Below are 22,199 nucleotides of genomic sequence, written 5' to 3'. Positions count from 1 at the left end.
GGGAGAAAGAAGACAAAGATGGGTGATGGAGATCCATCCTTGGGACTCTACTTTTAGCCACTCTGTAATTCAGCAGGCACACCCAAGACAGTTCATATATATTTAAGAAAGGGCGGGGGGAAGGGAAGGAAGGAGGAAGGGGGAGAGGGAGGGAACCTAGACTCTCAGAATGTGAGGAGTCAACATTTGTAGTTCCAGTTATGTGAACCAGAACTTGGAGCTATTTATAATTTTACAGAGACACCAATTCAAATTGGCCCTGCTTGCAGGCTGATATAGTAAAGGCAGTCTCTCAGCTGATAGACCCGATTCTACCTCTACTGTGGTTTGGAAATTTTTGCTTGTTTGCCATAACTCTGATTAATTCTCATGAAGTGATAAATATTTAGTTTGTGGAAATGGCCCAGAAGAAAAAGTTGGCACTAGAATTGAACATGCCTAATAAAGTATTATTTCTTAGCCAGAAACTTTGGATAATTGAACAACTGGAGAGAAGCAACTGCCTTAGGGCTTAATATCTGTTATTTGATCACTTTTTAGGTTCTGTGACCCTCAGTGGATCTCCACATTCTGTTTAGACTACCTCTTCTTTGCTAAAGACATACATGGTCCATGACTAATGGGTAAGGTGGTAAATTTTATGTTATGTATACTTTACCACCATTGAAATTTTTTTAAATCTTAAACTTTGCACTTAAATGAAAATGTAGAAGTATAAAAATTTAGGGACAAAAAGGGAGAAAATCTTTGAGATCTAGGACTAAGTAAAGAGTTCTTACACTTGACACCAAAAGCGCAATCTATAGAAAGCTGATAAATAGGACCTCATCAAAATTTAAAACTTTTACTCTGCAAAGGACCCTCTTAAGAAGATGAAAAAACATGCTACAGACTGTGAGAAAGTAATCACAATCAACAGGATGAAAAAACAAGCTACAGATTGGGAGAAAATATTTGCAATCAACATGTCTAACCAAAGGAGTAGTTTCTAGAACATATTAAAAACTCTCAAAATTCAACAGCAAAAAAACAAACAATCCAGGCAGAAAATGGGCAAAAAAACATGAACAGAAATTTTGCTGAAGAGGATATAAAGCTGGTCGATAAACACATGAAAAGATGTTCATCATTATTAGCCACTAGGGAAATGCAGAACTGAAACCTCGGTGAGATATCACTACACACATATCAGGATGGATAAATTTTAAAAATAGTGACAACACTTAATACTGGCAAGGATGAGAAGAAACTGGATCATTCATACATCACTGGTGAGACTGAGAAATTGTAGAAGCACTCTAGAAAAGACTTTGGAAGTTTATTATAAAACTAGACATGCAATTACCATAAGACCCAGCAATTGCAATCTTGGGCATTTATGCCAAAGAAATGAAAATTATGTTCATGCAAAAACCTGTTCAGGCATGTTCATAGTAGCTTTATTTGTAATAGTCTGAACCTGGAAGCAACCCAGATGTTCTTCAGTGGGTGAGTGGTTAAATAAACTATGGTACATCCATTCCATAGAGTACTACTCAGTGATAAAAAGGAACAAGCTATTGATACACACAACAACTTGGATGAATCTCAAGGGAATCATGGTGAGTGGGGAAAAAAAAAAGAGCCTATCTCAAGAGATTACATACCAGAATTCCATTTATATAACATCCTTGAACTGACAGAGTTATTGAGATGGAGGACAGATTAATGGTCGCCAGGGGCTAGGGAGTTCAAGGGAGAGGGGAAGGGAGTGTGGTTATAAGAGGTCATTATAAGGGGTCCTTGTGGTGATGGACCTATTCCATGTCTTGCCTGGAGGTCGATACGCAAACCTACACATGTGATAAAATTGCATAAATACAAACAAATCAATGAGTAACACAGGAGAAATCTGAATAATATCACTGGATCATATCAGTGTCAAAAAAATGGTTGTACCAGTTTACATTCCCACCAGCACTATATGAGGGTTCCAATTTCTCCACATCATCACCAACTTATTATTGTCAGTCGTTTTTATTATAGCTATTCTAATGACGTGTAGCAGTAGCTCATTGTGGCTTTAATATACTTTTCCCTTAATGATGAATGATACTGAGCATTTTTCATTTTCACGTACTTAGCTATTTGTATTTCTACTTTGGTGAAATGTCTATTTAAATCTTTTACTCTTTTTAATTATGTTATTTCTCTTATATTTTTTAATTGTAGGAGTTCTTTACATATTCTGGACGGAAATCCTTCATCAGATATATGATTTGCAAATATTTTTTCCCACTCCATAGCTTTTCTTTTCATTTTCTAAATGGTATCTTCTGAAGAGCAAAATTTTAAAATTTTGATGAAATCCAATTTATCAATTTTTTTTCTTTTATGGACCTGTTTCTGTGTCATATCTATGAAATCTTTGCCTAAGCCAAAATCACAAAAAAATTCTCTTATGTTTTTTTAACAGTTTTATAATTTTAGCCGTTACATTTAGATCTATGATCACAATTAATTTTTGTGTAGTATATGAGGTAAGCATCTAAGTTCACTTTTTTTGCATACACATATCCAATTGTCCCAACACCATTTATTGAAAAGACTATCGTCTCCTCAAAGAACTGCCTTGGCACCTTTGTTAAAACTTAATTGATGATAAATGTAAGGGTTTATTTCTGTCTTTTCTTTTCTAGTCCAATGACTTATGTGTCTATTGTTATGCCAATACCATCCTGCGTTGATTACTATAGTTTATAGTAACTTTTTAAACAGGTACTATAAGTCCTACTTTGTTGGATTTTTTTTTTTCAAAAAATTTTTGGCTATTCTGGGTCCTTTACATTTCTATATAAATTTTAAGATCAACTTGCTAATTTCCTTGAATCTACATAGGAATTGTATTGACTCTTTGGATGAATTTAGAGAAAATTGCCATCTTAACAATACTCATCCTTCCAATGCAAAAACATTTATTTAGGTCTTTGATTTCTCCAGTATTTGGTAGCTTTCAGCAAACATGTCTTATACTTTAGTTAAATTTCTTCCTAAATATTTTATTCTCTTTTGATGATATGTTGAATGGAATTGTCTCAGTTTCATTTTTGTATTTTTCATTTCTAGTATAGACAAATGCAACCAATGTTTGCATATTGCTTTTGTAGCCTATGATCTTTCCGAAGTCCTCACCATTACACTTGCAGCATCAACTTTTTTCCACAGCTAGTGTGTGATGGCAAAGAATGCAATGACCCTTGGAAGAGTTTTGTGCCACTGCTTGATGCATGCTAAGGCACTGGTAGTTTTAACCACTGTTGCTTTCGCACCAATACTGCAAATGTCAACCAGTAGAAAAGGCAGTCATCTCAGCGTTATCTTGATCTTGCAGGTCCTATGAAAGGTTTTCCTGAACCGTGAAAAGGGATCTCCAGGGGTCCTCAGGCAACACTTAGAGAACCACTGATCTAGATGGGCTCTAAGCACCTGTCCAAAGTCTAAAATGCTGTAATTTTTCAGATCTAAGATAAATGTCGTTTACCAAACTTGTCTTAATAACATTTGCTTAAGTCGCTGATTTCATGGCAGTCAATATTCCTTAGACAATTGCTGCATGTAAAGCAAGGTACCAAGTGTTCTGAGAGAGATGAAAAGGAAATAGAACATTGGCCCTAATCTCAAGGAAATAGTACAAGTCCCTCTCAGTACTCAAGCGTCTAGGAAAGGAAGCCCAGCTAATTAGTAGGCTAATTACATTAGACCCCAAATTTGTATGTTTTCTGTTCTAGGTAGCACTAAAAATAAACAAAATACTTATAATGGAGATACAGTATGTGTCGAATATCAAGATTGAGAAGTAAAACTAGGTTAAAATCTATTATTCTTGACTTATACAATTTAATGTTATCTCATTTCCAAATGACTGGAAATAGGACAAAGTAGGATCAAACTCATTTTCAAAATTTTTAATTTTTAATTTTACACTATGATTTATAACAGACCCTTGACTGGAAGCTTAAAATAGCCACTTACCTACTGTTTTTTGCTGCATTTTACTTATAGTCAGGATTTACAGTATGGTGCTTATAGCTCACTGGGCAAATTTTCTGTATATTTTAGCTTCTCCCTGGAGAGGAATAAAATACTGTTCATACATTTGAGGTAAATAAATAGTCTCAAGACTTCACCTATGGGATTCCACAGGTACTGACATCCTTCATCCTATTGGGTAGAAGAAAGAAAGGCAAAAAGGACTAGAATACTCATAGCTGGGAAGAATAAAAGAGAGCTTGGGAAGACAAAATTATTCATATAAAATGAAAGGAGGGATTGAGGCTAAGCGAGTTTAGGGATAAATGGAGTTGATAATAGTTTCAGAGAAACCAGCTGCAGACTGGAGTTCTGATATGAAAAAAAAAATCATGCAATTTAAGAGCTGGCAGAGAATTTAGAGATAAGAAATGTTGGGCCAGAACGAGATTATATGGCAGAGGAGGAAGGCAAAGCCCAAAGATTTCTGACAGGGCTAGAGCTGGAAGCCAGAATTTCTAACTTCCCTGCAGTATATTACATCCTTCCCTCTTCTAAAACTTTAGTGGGTGAATTGTTTACATGCATGTCATTCTTATGTGAAGCATCATTACATAACTGGTAACTCAGCCATCTTGAGCATGTCTTCTTAATTCACTTTGTACCTCAGCTATTGCAAATTGTCTTATTTTTTAATGAATTTGTTATTAAATATTCAAAATCACCTCAACCTTATTTACTGTAACACATCAGCTTCAGCATCAATAGTGTTCTTTTTTCCCCAAAAGACACATATGGTATCATTTTCTTCATGCCGCATACCGTATCTTAGTTGGCTCATCGTTTCCATCAACACAGGATAATTGTGACCACATGACATACTTTACAATGAAGAACTAACCTCAGTTCTTAAGATTTCACACATTACATCATTAACTAGGCAGCATGCTTTCAAATATGCCATTGGCTTTTGCTTTTTTCTACTTATTACCACCTTCCTGATAAGTTCTTTGGGGCTACTACCTAAATCTACATGTGGAAATCATTACCAGTTTATTTTTTGTTTTGTTTTGTTCTGCTTTGTTTTCGCCTGAATGTTTCTTTTAAATAAGCACTAGCATGTACTACCATAGAGAGTGCTGATTAAAATAAACAGTAACATTTTTTCAATAGGTTTTGGGTCTTATTGTGTGTCCAGGTCAGAGCACTTATTTTCTATAATTAACTATCTTTTCTCCATCCAGGAAAAGCCAGGTTCATTCTTTCCAGCGTAAATCTTCTCTCCATTATGAATTAAATCCTAAAATACTGACACATACATTTGGCACTAACTTATACAATTTTGATACTGAGTGCTTCTAATTTTTCTTTTTTAAAAACATTTAATTCTTATCCATCCAATGATCCTTTGGTTTTAGGCATACCAAAAAAGTAGAAGTCATAAATCCCTTGATTCTAGATTGGCATCCTTACAGCAGCTTTATTGGAGACATTTCTTTTCATTCCCAGCCTTCAGGTGACTGAGGTTCTTAGGGATAATAAGCCCATATCTTGGGTGAACCATCTTTCCTCTAATGAAATAACCTTCTTGGGTTTGGAACTTGGTTTTAGAAAGTATTTTTTCAGGACTTCCCTGGTGGTGCAGAGGTTAAGAATCTGCCTGCCAATGCAGGGGACATGGGTTCGAGCCCTGGTCTGGGATGCTGTGGAGCAACTAAGCCCGTGCGCCACAACTACTGAGCCTGTGCTCTAGAGCCGGCGAGCCACAGCTACTGAGCCCGCTCGCCTAGAGCCTGTGCTCCACAACAAGAGAAGCCACTGCAATGAGAAGTTTGCACACCACAACAAAGAGTAGCCCCCACTCACCACAACAAAGAGTAGCCCCCACTCGCCACAACTAAAGAAAGCCCATGCGCAGCAACAAAGACCCAACGCAGCCAAAAATAAATAATAAATAAATAAATAAATTTTTAAAAAATTAAAAGTATTTTTTCCTCTTTTTTTTTTCTCTCCTTCACCTGGTTGTTATTAACATCTATGTATTTCAGATTCTAAAAAGTTAAGACCTCAGCCAACACCGAAACACTGAATATTCAATGGTGAAATAGATGGATAGTGGGTAGTAGCAACAACCTCAAGTTTTCTAATCTAAGTGCAGAGTAGCTGGAGCAGTTCCTCAAAACCCATCTCATACAGGAACTAACATTTACAGCCTGCGATGGGTCAGGCCCTGTTCTAAGGGCTTTGCCTGGATTAATTCATTTCACACTCCCGTCAATCATATGGCATAGTTTTCATCTCCAGTTTTCATTGAGGCACAGTTCACTTGCATAAGTCATGTAGGGTACAAGGCAGCCAGGTTCCAGAGCCTTCTTTGGCTGAGTTCCCACAGAATGTTGCTTGCAGCTTTAGGGACCGTCACATCTGTTCATCTTCTGGGTAGCCATTTCCTTGTGAATGGGGCCCTTTGTACCTGTGGGGTCTGCCACCCCCCTGTACCTGGTAACCTGGATGACCGTCCTTCACGATCTCACTGGAAAAAACAGACAGAAAGTAGAGACTGATAACGACAGGCCGTGCAAATAGCTCACACTTCCAGATACTTACTTCTGTTAACCACTTTCTATGGATTGTCTCTTCTGTCACACACAGTAACCCTGTGAGGTAGCTGCCATCACCATTTCCATTTTCTAGAGGAGGAAACTGAGAAGCAGTGAGGTTAGCCAACATGCCAAGGTCACATGGAGTGAAACATAGCAGAACTGGGATTCAGTCCAACCCAGGAAGTCGAGCTTCAGGGCCCACGCTCTTTACTACACCAAGCCACTTGCTTTCATTAGAAGGAGTGCTTCTCCATCCCACCAGGTCACGGAGGGCACCGAGTCGAGAACATCTGTGGAGGGTCTGCTCTGCTCTGAGGATGCCATGCTTTCCAAATTCTTGGGCTGGTCGGGAGGCAGGAGGAACCTGTCAAAGGAAAAAGTGTATGGCTAGGGTGGAAGCCATGGGTTTTGTTTTATTTATTTGATTTGATTTCTGCGAAAACTCTGCCTCAATCCGGAAGCAATTAAAGCATAAGGGAAAGGCAAAATTCATTCTCAGTCACGCAAAGTGATTTAGTTTTTTGTAACCAATGTGAGATTTGCAACAGCCAGAAAATATGTTCTCATGGAAGGCCTGTCCTGGGCATCACAGGCTTTATTACCATCCCAGTCTGTACTGTCGGGAGATGTAGAACATCTTTACTGCTGATTGGACTATGTACCAACTTCTACATCCCAGCCCCTGCCCCAGAAAGAAAGAAAACCTCAGAACCCCACTTTCTGAAGACTGGTACCTGGTCCGTCATGTCCAGCTTCAAGTGACCCAACAATAATCCATGTTGAGGGGAAGAGAACATTTTATGTACTTTGAGGTTTCCAGCTATTACAGACTATATTCATAAATCCCTCATTCCTTCCTGAGATGGGTGGGGTGGGATGAAGGGAAGGAAGAGAAGCCCTCATCCTCACCGGATGGGCTGGAATGAAAATTAGCACAAAGAAAAACGCACCGCTGGTTTTACTTATCGCATTATTAAGATGCCATGACAATAACAAAGATAATATCCAGGTAATGGCATTAGCATCTGGAATGGATAAAAAGAGGGGGTAAACTCATTTATATTATCCTTTTCTTCATGGTCATGAATAATTGGTACATTTCAGTTTATAATTGTAAACTATAGCAGTTCAAAATAACTAATGTCTGTGCGGTGTACATTCAGTTTGTGGATTCTCTCATAAGCATTGTCCCATTTGAGCCTCCCAGATGGTCATCATACCACTGTGGCAGGTATGAGAGCCACCCCATTTAACAAATACAGGAATGAGACATAACAATGGGTAAGTGGCTTACCCAAGGTCACTGTTGCTAAGAGATAAACCTTGTATTTGAACCTAAGTCTTATGAATTGACAATCTAAGTTGATTTTAAGGAAAGAACAGCCTTATTTCATAATGCCAAGCTGGTGAGGCCTGGGACATTAGGCCTGGGACATGAGAGTCATGCATACCAGTTAGGTCACCTGCTATTGAGCTGTACCTTTCTATACTGATGGCTTTAGGCACTGTCGGCATGAGAGGGATGCAAGCTACATGGCCCCAAGCCATTATGATTTTTTATTTATGTCTATATTTTATTCTATTTTCTGCTCATCCTGCACTATCTGGCTGTCAACTATCATTTTTTTACTGATCATGGCATCTCTAGAGCAGAGGTTCTCAAAGCAGAGGTTGGTGGACTAGCAGCATCAGCATCACCTGGGAACTCATTAGAAGTGCAAAGTCACGGACTTCCCTGGGGGCACAGTGGTTAAGACTCTGCCTGCCAATGCAGGGGACATGGGTTCAATCCCTGGTCCGGGAAAATCCCACATGCCACGGAGCCACTAAGCCCATGCGCCACAACTACTGAGCCTGCGCTCTAGAGCCCACAAGCCACAACTACTGAAGCCCGCACACCTAGAGCCAGTGCTCCGCAACAAGAGAAGCCACCGCGATGAGAAGCCTGCGCACTGCAACGAAGAGTAGCCGCCACGCGTAGCAGTGAAGACCCAACGCAGCCAAAGAAAAAAAAAAAACAAGTGCAAGGTCTCAGGCCCCACCTCAGACTTACTGAATCAGGAACTTGGGGCGGGGGGCACACAGCAGTGTGGTTTAATAGGCCCTCCAGATGATTCTGAACCTGCTGAAGCTTGAAAACAAGTGTGATAAAGCAGTGATTCTCAACCTTGGCTGTACATTGGAATCACCTGGAAACTTTAAAAACTTCCGGGCTTGTGTTCCAACTCCAGAGATCCTGATTTAATTGGCCTAGGACAGGGTTTTTAACCTCAGCGCTACTGACACTTTAGGCTAGATAACTTTTCATTAGAGGGCCTGGCCTGTGCATTGCAAGATATTTAACAGCATCCCTGGCCTCTACCTACCAGATGTTAGTAGCCTCCCAACAATTTGTAATAACGAAAAATGTCTCCAGACGTTGCCAAATGTTCCCTGGGAGATAAAGCACCCCACAATGAACAGCAGTCATCTAGGGGCATGGCCTGGGCATGCGTATTTTTAAAAGCTCCCTCAGTCATTCTAATGTACAGCCAAGGCTGAGAACCATTACTCAGGAGGGCTCGTATTAATGAGTAGCTTTGGATGTGCAATGCACAAATAACAGAACCATTTAAAAAGAACAATAAAAATGGGTGTAAAGTAAAAACAAATCAACCTGCGGGGAAGACTCAGACTGTTCGCCCATAAGTCAAGGACGTGAACTTCAGGGCATAAATTTCACAGCAACCATTTGGCGCCTTACATTTTTGCTTACTTTCTGGTTGTCAGGTATATTCCAGAAAGCTGACATAAGCAGGTACGTTGTACATACTATCAATTAAAGATCACAACTAAGTAGAAATTGCTTTGTACCAAATACAGTTGTGGCCAGACATCCTGCTTTTGGATCTAGTCATTCTAAAAACAGGGTGCTTATCAGTGGATCATGTGGTACAAGTCCTGAGGTAAATCTGTTTCGACAGGTTAAAAAATGCAGCCTATCAATTTTATGTTGATTTTTCCACAATCCGAATCAGCCACACAAATACAGAATTTCTACATTTATTTGTGCCATTTAGTAGTGCTTTAGTTTTCAGGTGGAGATCAGGACTTTAATTACATTTCAGCTGAAGAAAAGTCCCCTCAGAAAAGTCCTAAAGCAAAATCCATGCTCAGCAGATGACCCTCTGCTGCCTAGGTTGCCCTGGGCTGTTCCTCTGTGGTCCAGTTGAGAACCCGATTGGACCATAGGACGGGCGTCATCTTCAGGTGCCTGCTCTGTGGCTCTTATCAAGCTGGACAGTCTCAGCACAAAGGGAGGGCTCTCCAAGCAAAGTGTTTGGCAGCCCCTCTTTACCGTGGACTTTTCAACAGAACTGTATTCTCCCACCTCCTCCAACAACTAGTTGAACGGTGCACTGTTTGTTTCAACATAAAGAGTGGAAATACTACTTTCAGATACTGTTAAATGACTTTTAAATAGAAAGTAAATTATAAGATGAATGTGTTTTCTGTGGAAAATTGCTGCTATCAAATTTCAAAATGTGAAAATATTTCCCTGAATTCGTGAGTTGAAATCATTAATTTGTTCAACACCTACTACATACGAGGTACTCTGTGATGCCATTGGAAGTTATAAATATGAGGGTTACATAAAAGCACAGACCCTCTTATGGCAAAAATAAGCTATGACTGCTCCAAGGTGCCAGATTTACCCTTGAACCAATCCGACTTGTTAGTTTGTCAGACTGGTTTGGTTTTTCTTTCATTGAATTGATATTAGCTTGTTAACAATAATGAAATCAACTAGTTCTTTTACCATGGTCTGTTTATGCTAAGCAGTTCTTTATCTTTTCCTATCCTAGTCTAAGTGGTTTTCCTCAACGTGCTTTTAAAATATCAAAACATTTTAATTAGGCAATAGAACTGCTTCCCAGAAGTCTGCTCTAGGAAACAAAATCATAAAAGACTGCTGAAAGGTATTATTTCCATAATGTTCTGACTTAAAAAAAAAAAAAAAACAGGATTTATGTACATAGGGAGTTTTCCGGAAGAAAACACAATTTATAATTAACAGTGCTTGCCTTTGGGCAGGGAATTAAGGGGTCTTGAATAGAAGGGAGACTTAACTTTTCATTATACAAGTTTTTATACGCTTAACTTTTACCATTTTAAATATTGTATTTTCCATTTTAAACGCTAGTGAATAACAGAAGGGATACATTTCCTGTAGTCTTTCATAAGCTCCAAAATGCCTCTTCTAAATAAGAGAAAAATAGGTGAGCTATACTCTATGTCTCTTTGATGTCTTCCTTTTGTATATGTTTTCTTGCTAAGACAGAGTGGGCTGAAAGGAGTCTTTGAATCTAAGATTACTCCAATATTGGTTCCATGAAAGAGGTTAACAAGCAGGTCCTACTTGAGATTGGGTAGTTAAGCAGGGCCTCTTTGAGGAAGCCAGGTTTAACCAGAAAGGGAAGTTGCCTGCAGGTAGGACCCTAATTTCCTGCTGGCAGCATGAGAACAGTTACTATCCATACATCCCTTGAGAATGAAGTGGATATACGTCAGGGATGTCTACACCGTGATTGTATCTAAAATCTTTTTCCAATGATTTCTTTCATTCTCCTTTGTCAGTAATTCCCAAGAAGAATCAATGCTGGCAAAGAAAAAAAAAAAAAAAAAAGAACAACAAAAATAACCAAACACCTATTTGTGTCAAAGAAAGACAATTCTGTGATCTATTTGGTGCTTACCAATTCCATGATATCTTTCTCTTGAGTGCTTCCTTTACACCTAATTAAAAGTTTAAGCAAGCATGAAACAAAATATTTCAATTGAGATTGGAAGGGCCTGAAACAATACATGCTCTGTTGTGTGTTCTCCCAGATCATTTTTCTTAGCACTTGTTACTTAGACCTGCACAGGATTTCAGAGTCTCCCTTGTTAAGCCAAAAACATCCTTTTCTTTTCTCTCATTGTTGGATGTGTGAATTGGGAAATCCATCCACATAGATTTCAGGATCCTCTGTCTCCGGGAATGAACCAACCATAACAATTCAACTGTTCCAAAACTTATCCTATAACAATCCTTACACATTTTAATTACATCTCTCTAGTCTTTAGTGGAGAATTACAGTTCTGGGACAAAATACTAAACCCTCACTGTGTAAAAAGTAATTTTCAGGTTTTCTTTTTAGGTGGTGATTCATCTCAGAAATAATGTTTTATGTGTTTACTTGCATCAGGCATTCATAACTAGCAATGAGCAATGGTATAATTATTTTTTAGCTTCGTGAGAACTGTCAGAGTTTAGGGCAGTATTTCTGTGAAGAGCCTACTGGTTGTCCTTGGACAAAGGTATTTATGGAAATTCTGAGAAAACACCAACCAAGACCAGTTAGAGTGAGAGGAAGAACAGACAAGCAGTAGGGCTGGATTGAAGGAAAAGGTCTTTTAGAAAACTACTCAGAAGAAGGGAAATATGTTTGAAAACCAAAAAGAGAGAACATCAGAAATTAAGTCAAACAGGATCTTAGCCATAAAAAATAGAATTATAGATAGCCTTATGTTAATAAACTCTCAAAATGCATAAGCTCTGATTTTGTATTTCACGGGTAATAGTTTCCTATCCTCTTTCCATGGACTCATATTAATGACCACGCCAACCATGAAATTAAACCTTACTCTTTTAGAAATGGTAGAACGAAATTGGAAGGTCAACTTAGAGTTACTATGGCAATAAGTACTCTGCAAAAAAAGAAGTTTGTCAAGTTAGTACAATATTATTTCCTATTGAGTGGAGTAAGTTTAAATTCTGAGTCACTAAGCAAACATAAGAAAGGACATCAATACCATTTTTACTCTTGAAAAGGCATCATAGATATTCAGCAGAGACTGCCTCCTTTTAGGTAGTTGAGCTATTATTTAAGGCCATGCTTCTAGTACGATACTTAATTAGATATCTCTAATTAGATATCAGCAATTCACAGAGGATTTATGTTCTTGCTACTCACCACAGCCACTAGAGGGTCATCACCCTCTCCCTGGAGCAAAAATTTCAAATTGTCAACATGGAAGAATAGATGTCCCTGCAAATACTACAAGGTGGTCACAGTAACCACATTTTCTTGTATGATAAAGGAAAATCTGAGCCTAAATAAACATAGGCCACTGGTGTCACACCTGCTGAAGCAGGTCGGCAAGTTAAGCATGGAGGAAAAGGTGAGTTTCAAGTGGCTTTAGCTGTTAACCAGCTGGCAAAGCCAGTACATTCTAAACCACTTCATTTTCCCAGTATTCTCCAGAACATCTTATTCAGAGCTTTGGCTGCTTGTCAGGAGATAATATAATCTCCCAATGCCACTAGCTGAAAATGATTCATTTCACTCATGATTTAGTAAGACTTGATCAGAGATGACTGTCTGCTTCTCAGTTAAGCTGTCATCCAAACCCCCAAATTTTGCTCCTCTCTGAAAATTAGGCGGCATGACTACTTCCTATAAGATCAAAGTTTTATCTCTTGTTATTAAATTTATCACTCCCCACATTGTTCAGGATTAAAAAATTGCTGAGGCTTTAAAATATGAAAAAAATGATGATAATACTCTATTGCTACCACACTAACTGAAAAGCAAAGTGAACGATAAAATTTAGAAGTTTGGAAGCCTAATTAGAAATATAAGTGTCTGTGTATCCTATGCTGGCTCTGCCATTTCTTACCATGCTCTTTCCTTTTTTCAGCTGCTGGCTGGGCGCTGGCCTTTTGATCACAATGACTTTGGCGTATTTCTCTGCAAGTTGTTCCCCTTTTTGCAGAAGTCCTCAGTGGGGATCACCGTCCTCAATCTCTGCGCTCTCAGCGTTGACAGGTAACGTGGTTCTTTCCCTTTACTCTGTTGTTGGGTTTAGAAAAGCAGTTTTGTCAGAAAGAAGAGAACTCGAGGAGCCTTGAGAATTGGTGTTCAAGACAGTTGTTCATTAGTTCCCAGGAATGAAAATACTAGCAATCTTGCTCTACTGTTTAGAATTCCTTTCCACAGTTGCTGATTACCAGCCATCTTTGGTTCAGGCAACTTGTACTGAGAGCATTTCACCAACTATATCCATTTGACATCCTTATGGCAACAAAGGAAAAAGGAACATGTTAGGTGGAATGAATGTTGGAAAAGGAAATTCTAGGACATCCAAATTCTGTATTTTCAATGGTAGATTTCTCATTAGAAAAAAGAAGATACTGTTCAATTGTGTTTCTAATGCTTGATTAGTTGAACTGAGTGGTGAGTACTCAGAATTATGTTCTAATCTATGCTTTTCTGAATACCTGAAATGCTTCCTAATTTTTAAAAAGAGGACAACAGAAGCACCCCTTGATCCAACTCTGAAAAAAACCATCAAGTATCTCAGAGTCTTTCCAGAATTCTTCTCAAACATGGATGTCAAGGCGTCAAGAAAGAAGTCCTTCTGAATTCCATGAACTTCTAGAAGGTATTTTCTATACCTTCTAATTTTCATAGCAGGAGTTATAAAAAATGAAGTTAGGAACTCTATAACACGTTCTGTGGTGCTTTTTTGTATTGAAAATAATCCTTTGCAAATGCTGTTTAATGTCTTATTTAGGTGGTTTACCTACAATTTAGAAGAGGTTTTCATTTTTCCTTTCACACTCTGACAATCACTTTATCAGAGCACCTAAGTCCCATCATAATAGAAATAAAAGTCCCACTTTCATAAAGAACATTTTAGTGTTTACAGATATTCATTATTTATCATTAACAATTAATTTTCAGGACCAAAGGTGTTACTGTTAAAACATAAAAATACTCATTCCATTGGTAGTAGAAAATTATAATGGTATCCTTGTTATAAATTTATGGTTATAATAATTGTGAAACACTAAACAAAATGTTTAGTAGTGTTATTAAAAATAAATTTATTGCTGAAATTAAAACAAAAAATTCCATTAGTAGTTTAAATTGCAGTAATGCTATTGACAAAAATGCTACCACTGCAGTGGTACACACAAAGATCAGAAATAATTTCATCACCTATTAGTAGGATTCCCAGTGATTCCCAGGAAAACCTGAGGTCTACATAGGTTTCTTCTGCATCATATCAGATGTTAAGTGCTGCTGCATAAAAATATTTACATACAATAGATGGCCACTGTATCACTTTCCCTTGACAAATAATAGATTATGCTACTGTGACCATGTCCTAAAAAACTGAGCAAGCATTTATAATCTGGACTTTATTCACTAATGAATTCTCATTCTGCTGTTCCCACTCCTAGCACGCCAATAATATCATTTCCTCTTGTAACTAAAGTATTGTATTATCTAAAGATTAAAGTATATTAAATTATATCTATTACATTACTAATACATGAAAAATTTTTCCTACCTGTATTTATTAAGTTGTATATTTAGAGATGTAGCTAGGTATTTTCATTATAATATCTAATTAAAATTTTAAATTATAATATAACTCTAAAACCCATATGGGGAAAAGAAATAAGAAAATAATCATGATAATTTAAAAAAGAATTATGTTTCCTATACACATATTCTTCCTATATGATATTCTTAAATGTTATAAAGCTACAGTTTTAAAACAATGTGGTACACACACATAAACACATTGACAAATCAATGGGAAAAACAGAAACTGGTGTCAGAGTGTACAAGAACATATTATAGGCTGAAATCACTTTAATGGGGAAAGGAAAGATTCATCAATAAACAGTAATATGTACCATCTGGGGAAAAAAACATGCTAAAGTCTTATTTTGTACTATATATCAGTAATAACATTTATAATTATTACCATTTATTGAGTATCAGTATGTACCAGGCCCTGTTAAAAATACTTTCCAGAAATTATTTTATTTAATCCTTATAACAACACCTGTGATGGTGCTATAATTATCCCCATTTTACAGATGAGGAAGCTGAGGTCAAAAGGGCTTAATCAAGGCCAATTGGCTACTAAGTTTTGGAGCCATATCAAATAAAAGTAGTGTGCGTTCTTAACCACTATGCACAAGCATGCAAAAACTCAAACCATAGAGCAATAAAAGAAAATAAACCAATATCTATTTGATCTCTAGAAAAGGAAGACTTTTCGAACCTAAAGTGGATGGTAGAAAATCTAAATAACACTATAAATGCATTTCAGGACATACAATTTTAAAACGTGAATATCAAACATTCATAAAATTAAAAAACAAATAAATAAAGCAATAATCCAGGGAAAATATTTCCAGCAAAACTATAACATGTTAATATTCTTGGTATTTAAAGAAGCCATACAAATAGTAATTAAAATCCTACTACTTCCATATAAAAAGGGCATGAGTGTAAACATCACCAAAGAAGAAATTAAAATGACTAACATATGAATCATATTCATATTATCAAAGAAATTCTCATTAAAAAGCATGTTTCTCAAAATCTGGTGGTAGTAGGGAATTGAATAGCCCTTCCAGAAACTAAAGTCCTACAAATGTTTTTGCCTTCTGACCCCGTAATTACAATTTTTATGATCAATTCTATGGAAATGATCCAAAATTTGAACAAAGAAGTCAGGTACAAAGATGTTCCTTACAACAGCAGTCCCCAACCTTTTTGGCACCAGGGACAGGTTTCATGGAAGACAATTTTTCCATGGACTTGGGGGTTGGCACGGGATGGTTTCGGGATGATTCAAGCGCATTACATTTATTGTGCATTTTATTTCTATTATTATTACATTGTAATATATAATGAACTAATTATACAACTCACCATAATGCAGAATCAGTGGGATCCCTGAGCTTGTTTTCACTTGCCACTCACTGATAGGGTTTTGATATGAGTCTACAAGCAATTGATTTATTATGGTCTCTGTGCAGTCAGACCTCTCTGCTGATGATCATCTGTATTTGCAGCCGCTCCCCAGCACTAACATCACCCCCTCAGCTCCACCTCAGATCATCAGGCATTAGATTCTCATAAGGAGCACGCAACCTAGATCTCTCACATGCACAGTTCACAGTAGGGTTTGCGCTCCTATGAGAATCTAATGCCGCCGCTGATCTGACAGGAGGCGGAGCTCAGGCAGTAATACGAGCGGCTGTAAATACAGACAAAGCTTTTCTCACTCACCTGCCACTCACCTCCTGCTGTGCAGCCCTCTTCCTAACTGGCCATGGGCTGGTACCCGTCCGTGGCCCAGGGGTTGTGAACCCCTGCTTTACAAGATCATTTAAAGAAAGAGTTGAAAGCAGCCTTGTATTAGGGAAATGGATAGGGATGTTAAATGAAATTTATATGTATAAGTATATGAATATAAAATTCCTTGAAAGGAATATGATAAATATTAGTAGTAGTTATGTCAAGGGATAGAGTAACAGGTGTAACATTCTTCTGCAAGCAGAAAAAAACTTATGAAAGTTTATTTTATTTTCTGTGACCCATTTTCCTTATTTACTTCATGCTATTCCCTACATTTTATTTTTCTCATATGCCCAGCTCATTCTTATGACCTTTATTTTAAATTAACACTAATTTCCTATGACTGGGTAGCTCTAAAACGCAAGCATATGTAGGCCTGTGTGTGCGTGGAGAAATACAGGTACATGCCCAGCTCAGAATTACTTCCATGCCTACTCTTGCTTTTACAAAAACACCATCAAATTTGGGAAAACAGCATTTTACTTAAAAAATTAAACTTTGTCCCAAAGTTTAGGTAAAAATAGGATGATAACAAGTTTTAGGAAAGGGCCACTCAGTGTTCTAAGAAAACTGCACCTCCGAGGAAACATCTAAACAAACCCAGACAAGAACAGCCCATGACAAACAAGAATGAAAAACAGGAGAAGCAAGACAAGGAAGATGCTTGGCTCCTATAAATAGTAAAACCTTTTTTAAGGCAGCTGGGCATACTCCTCTGAGAAGAGAGGCATTGATGAAAAGAGAGACCAAGGAGAGGAAAGAATTTGCTTGGCTTGATAAGAAATATAGGCAACTTTTCATCCCTGCAATATATTTTCTTGTTACAAAAATTAGAGTATATGCTCTGAAGAGTGTTATGGGCCATGGTATAGTGGTCCCTTTTGTAGTTCGTACGAATCTATTTAATAAATTTTTTTTCTTGATTGAAAAATACTTTAGGGCACTTATTCCTCAGTGAGATACTGTATCATGAATTATCCCTAGATTGAGAAGCATAATTCATAATTTAGTTCAACAGAGAGACTTGGCAAGAAGAGTATGAGGTACAGACATGAAGAATCAGGCCTGGCTGCTGTTCTTTAGGAGTTTCCATGGTTGAAGACAATGAGCTGGCAACCATGGAGAAAGAAGTGCACAAGGGAAGTGTTCAGGCGGTTGGATCCCCAACCAGCTAAATCATCAAAACCCTCCATTCCTTCTCCAGCTCACCTTGTTCTGCTGCCTCTTTCTTCCTTGGGGGAGCCTCAGAGGATGATCTTGCTGAGCTTCAATCTCCCCAGTATAAACCCTACCTGTATGCAGGGAGAAGGGGGTGGTGGGAGATGATGGGATGGGGAAATGGAGGGATTAGGTCATAGATTCCTGTTTCTGGTGTAGGAATACCTCACCCACACCATGTCCTCCCCTACCTCACGCATGGAGAAAAATTAACTCAGTGTTCAATCACAAGCTATCAGCTATGTAGCACATGAAATGTTCTTGGTTTGAAAAAAGAAAGAGAGAAGAATGAATGTCAAGCATTTATTTCATTAAGACTTAACCTCAGTTTTACATCAACGAGAAGAACAGTTTTAAAATTCCACTTTTGCAAAAATCTGCCTGAATCCAGGAGGTTTTTTCTGGGTAATCAACTCACCGTCCTATGTTCCCTGGGTCCTTTCTTTATTATTTTTACATTTCATTTGGTACTGACTCTCAACTTTGGGACCGGTATGTAGGGAATCTCTTTTGACATTTCTATTTCAAAAGCTTTCACACTAGAGAATGAATCATTCACACTTGATTTCTGAAGATAAGATACAATTTGCTTTGAATCTTGATTCGGTTGCATTATATTCTTCTAAAAATAAGAAAATGCCTTTATTTTAAAAAAAACAAAAAACAAAGCAAGGAGTAAAAAGAGGGAAATTGGAACCTGTTATGAAACAATTTGCAACTTGGGAATCCCTGCTTTCATTCTATGAGCTGAATCAAATTACGGCCCAGGAAGAGTTCCCGTGATTTTTTTGGTTTTGTTTTTTAAATATGATGATTATCTCTCATTTCAGAGTTGTTGTTTTTGAGGGAAAATAATGAATGTAAATATTCATCCAAGTTTTATACAATTTCTCCATTACTTCATTGATTGATCAGTGAATACTAATACTTTAGGATCAAAGAAAAAGTCTAGCTTCCTCACTCCAGGCTTTTAATCTGAATAAAGTAAACAAGACAGAGAAAGCACATCTTTTGTACCAGAATGGATGACTTCCCATTGTTCATTTCAACTATGGACTTGACTTATTAAAGTTTTTCACTAATTCTTCCTCAAATCTATTATTTATTTTTATTTCACATCATTAGTTACTTAAGAATAAGATAAAACAGGAATTTCAGAAAAAGACTGGGGAAATTTAGAAACATATTTTGACCTCTATCCAAGCTTTATCAGTGAAATAGTTTTGTCTAATGCTAAAGCAGTATACTTCTAAAATGAATGAATTTTTCCCAACAAAACATGAATAACCAGCCATTACCAATAGTGCAAATAGGTGTTCTTACCTGCCATAAGTGACAAGCTTTACAAGTTACTCTTGAGTTTGCTTCAGAGGGAAAAAAAAGAAGAGGCAGGGATTGGGAAGAGGAATTCAATGCTATTCCTTGTAAGGTTAACAGTCATGTTTACAGTAGAAAATGATGGGGGTCAGACCAGTAAAAAAGGTCTGGGTACAGCTCCAGACTGTACTTAAAAGTTGCCTAGGGAAAGAGGCTGTAAAAAGATATAACTCTTTTAACAACTACTCCAGATGATGTGTAATTAGATACCTGGGAAAGTTGTAAGGATCCATTACTAAGGCACTTTGATTTGCCTCAAACTCAAAGCCAGTTCTTCATCCCTCATTTCAAGTAATTGCTTAGTGGTCTCTATGATATTCTCAAAGGTTTATCCTAACTCAAGAAGGCATGGAAGTGATTTTCTAAAAAACTTCATTTTTACTTAGACTAGGGCTTGGTTTCTCCTTATTCTCCTAGTGCTATGATTTTCCTTTCACGCTGGGTGTAGGGCAACTTGGGATCTCATTTGGGGGTCTGATCCCTGTCGCACATAGTTATTCATTCTTTTATCTTATTTGTATTGTCAAGATCAGGTGACTGGTTAAATCTTGCTACCTCATTTTTCTTTGATAACAAACTACCCCCAAACTTAGGGGTTTAGAACAACCACCATTTTCTTATTATCTGACCATGCTGTGGATCAGGGATTTGGGCGGTTCTTCGGCTCCTTGTTACTTCGACTGCGGTCTCACGGTGGATTTCAGCTGGCCACTGAGCTTGCTTCATGGGTCCTAGACTGACATGACTGGCCCCTGGGCAAGAACAGCTGGACATCTGAGCTCAGCGGAGCCCATCTCCCTCTCCATGGAGTCCAGGGCTATTCAACACCCCTCCAGCGGGCTCAGGGCTCCAGGGTGGAACCTGCTGCTCCATTCAGAGGTCAGGCATGAAACTGACAAAGCATCATTCCAGCTGTGCTCAGCTGGTCAAAGGAGCCACAGGCCAGCCCACATGAAGGACCCAACTGAAGAAATGTCCAAATATTTGCAGCTTTCTTTTTTATTATTATTAATTTTTCTTTTTTTGTTGTTGAAGTATAGTTGATTTATAATGCTGTGTTAGTTTCTGGTGTAGAGCAAGGTGATTCAGTTATACATATATAAATATATATTCTTTTTCAGATTCTTTTGCATTATAGGTTATTACAAGATATTGAATATAGTTCCCTGTGCTATACAGTAGGACCTTGTTGTTTATATACTTTATATATAGTAGTTTGTATCTGCTAATCCCAAGCTCCTAAATTATCCCTTCCCCCCCCTTTCCCCTTTGGTAACCATAAATATGTTTTCTATGTCTGTGAGTCTGTCTCTGTTTTGTAAATAAATTCATTTGTATCATTTTTTTTAGATTCCACATATAAGTGATATCATACGATATTTGTCTTTCTCTGACTTACTTCACTTAGTAATCTCTAGGTCCATCCATGTTGCTGCAAATGGCATTATTTCATTCTCTGCAGCTATCTTTTATTTTTTTAAACATCTTTATTGAAGTATAATTGCTTTACAATGTTTTATTAGTTGCTGCTGCATAACAAATTGAATCAGCTATACATATACATATATCCCCATATCTCCTCCCTCTAGCATCTCTCTCCTACCCTCCCTAACCCACCCCTCTAGGTGGACACAAAGCACCGAGCTGATCTCTCTGTGCTATGCGGCTGCTTCCCACTAGATATCTATTTTACATTTGGTAGCATGTATATGTCCATGCCACTCTCTCACTTCGTCCCAGCTTACCCTTCCCCCTCCCCGTATCCCCAAGTCCATTCTCTACATCTGCGTCTTTATTCCTGTCCTGCCCCTAGGTTCTTCAGAACCTTTTTTTTTTTTAGATTCCATATATATGTGCTAGCATACATTATTTATTTTGCTCTTTCTGACTTACTTCACTCTGTATGACAGTCTCTAGGTCCATCCACCTCAATACAAATAACTCAATTTCATTTCTTTTTATGGCTGAGTAATATTCCATTGTATATATGTGCCGCATCTTCTCTATCCATTCATCTGTCAATGGACACTTAGGTTGCTTCCATGTCCTGGCTATTGTAAATAGAGTTGCAATGAATACTGTGGTACATGACTCTTTTTGAATTATGGTTTTCTCAGGGTATATGCCCAGTAGTGGGATTGCTGGGTCATATGGTAGTTCTATTTTTACTTTTTTAAGGAACCTCCATACTGTTCTCCATAGTGGCTGTATCAATTTACATTCCTACCAACAGTGCAAGAGGGTTCCCTTTTCTCCACACCCTCTCCAGCGTTTATTGTTTGTAGATTTTTTGATGATGGCCATTCTGACCGGTGTGAGGTGACACCTCACTGTAGTTTTGATTTGCACTTCTCTAATGATTAGTGATGTTGAACATCCTTTCATGTGTTTGTTGGCAATCTGTATATTTTCTTTGGAGAAATGTCTATTTAGGTCTTCTGCCCACTTTTGTATTGGGTTGTTTGTTTTTTTGACATTGAGCTTCATGAGCTATTTGTATATTTGGGAGATTAATCCTTTGTCAGTTGCTTCGTCTGCAGATATTTTCTCCCATTCTGAGGGTAGTCTTTTCATCTTGTTTATGGTTTTCTTCCTGCAGCTATCTTTTAATCCACTTCACCTGGCTTCTCTTTAAAGTTCTTCCTGCTGGCATTTTGCTCCCAAACCTCTGTATGGCAACTGGTTTGCCTAACACATAGGAGACACAAGTCATAAACAAACGTTACAAAGGGTCACATTTGCTCAGTTAAAGATGTGCAGGGCTTCCCTGGTGGCGTAGTTGTTGAGAGTCCGCCTACCG

At 37.8% G+C, this 22,199-nt stretch overlaps 1 protein-coding gene across 1 annotated transcript in view; it reads left to right on the top strand.

Annotated features, from left to right (window-relative positions):
• EDNRA (endothelin receptor type A) overlaps positions 1-22,199 on the top strand; it is a 62,087-nt gene that overhangs the window by 21,750 nt on the left and 18,138 nt on the right. The window contains exon 3 of the mRNA XM_082638225.1: positions 13,335-13,462. Within this exon, the coding sequence (XP_082494351.1) occupies positions 13,335-13,462 (128 nt within the window). The remainder of the gene's footprint in view (positions 1-13,334; positions 13,463-22,199) is intronic.

This window comes from Mesoplodon mirus (assembly GCF_964341445.2).
Source record: "Mesoplodon mirus genome assembly, chromosome: 2".
NCBI classification, from domain to species: domain Eukaryota; kingdom Metazoa; phylum Chordata; class Mammalia; order Artiodactyla; family Ziphiidae; genus Mesoplodon; species Mesoplodon mirus.
This window is presented reverse-complemented; position numbering and strand designations above follow the sequence as displayed.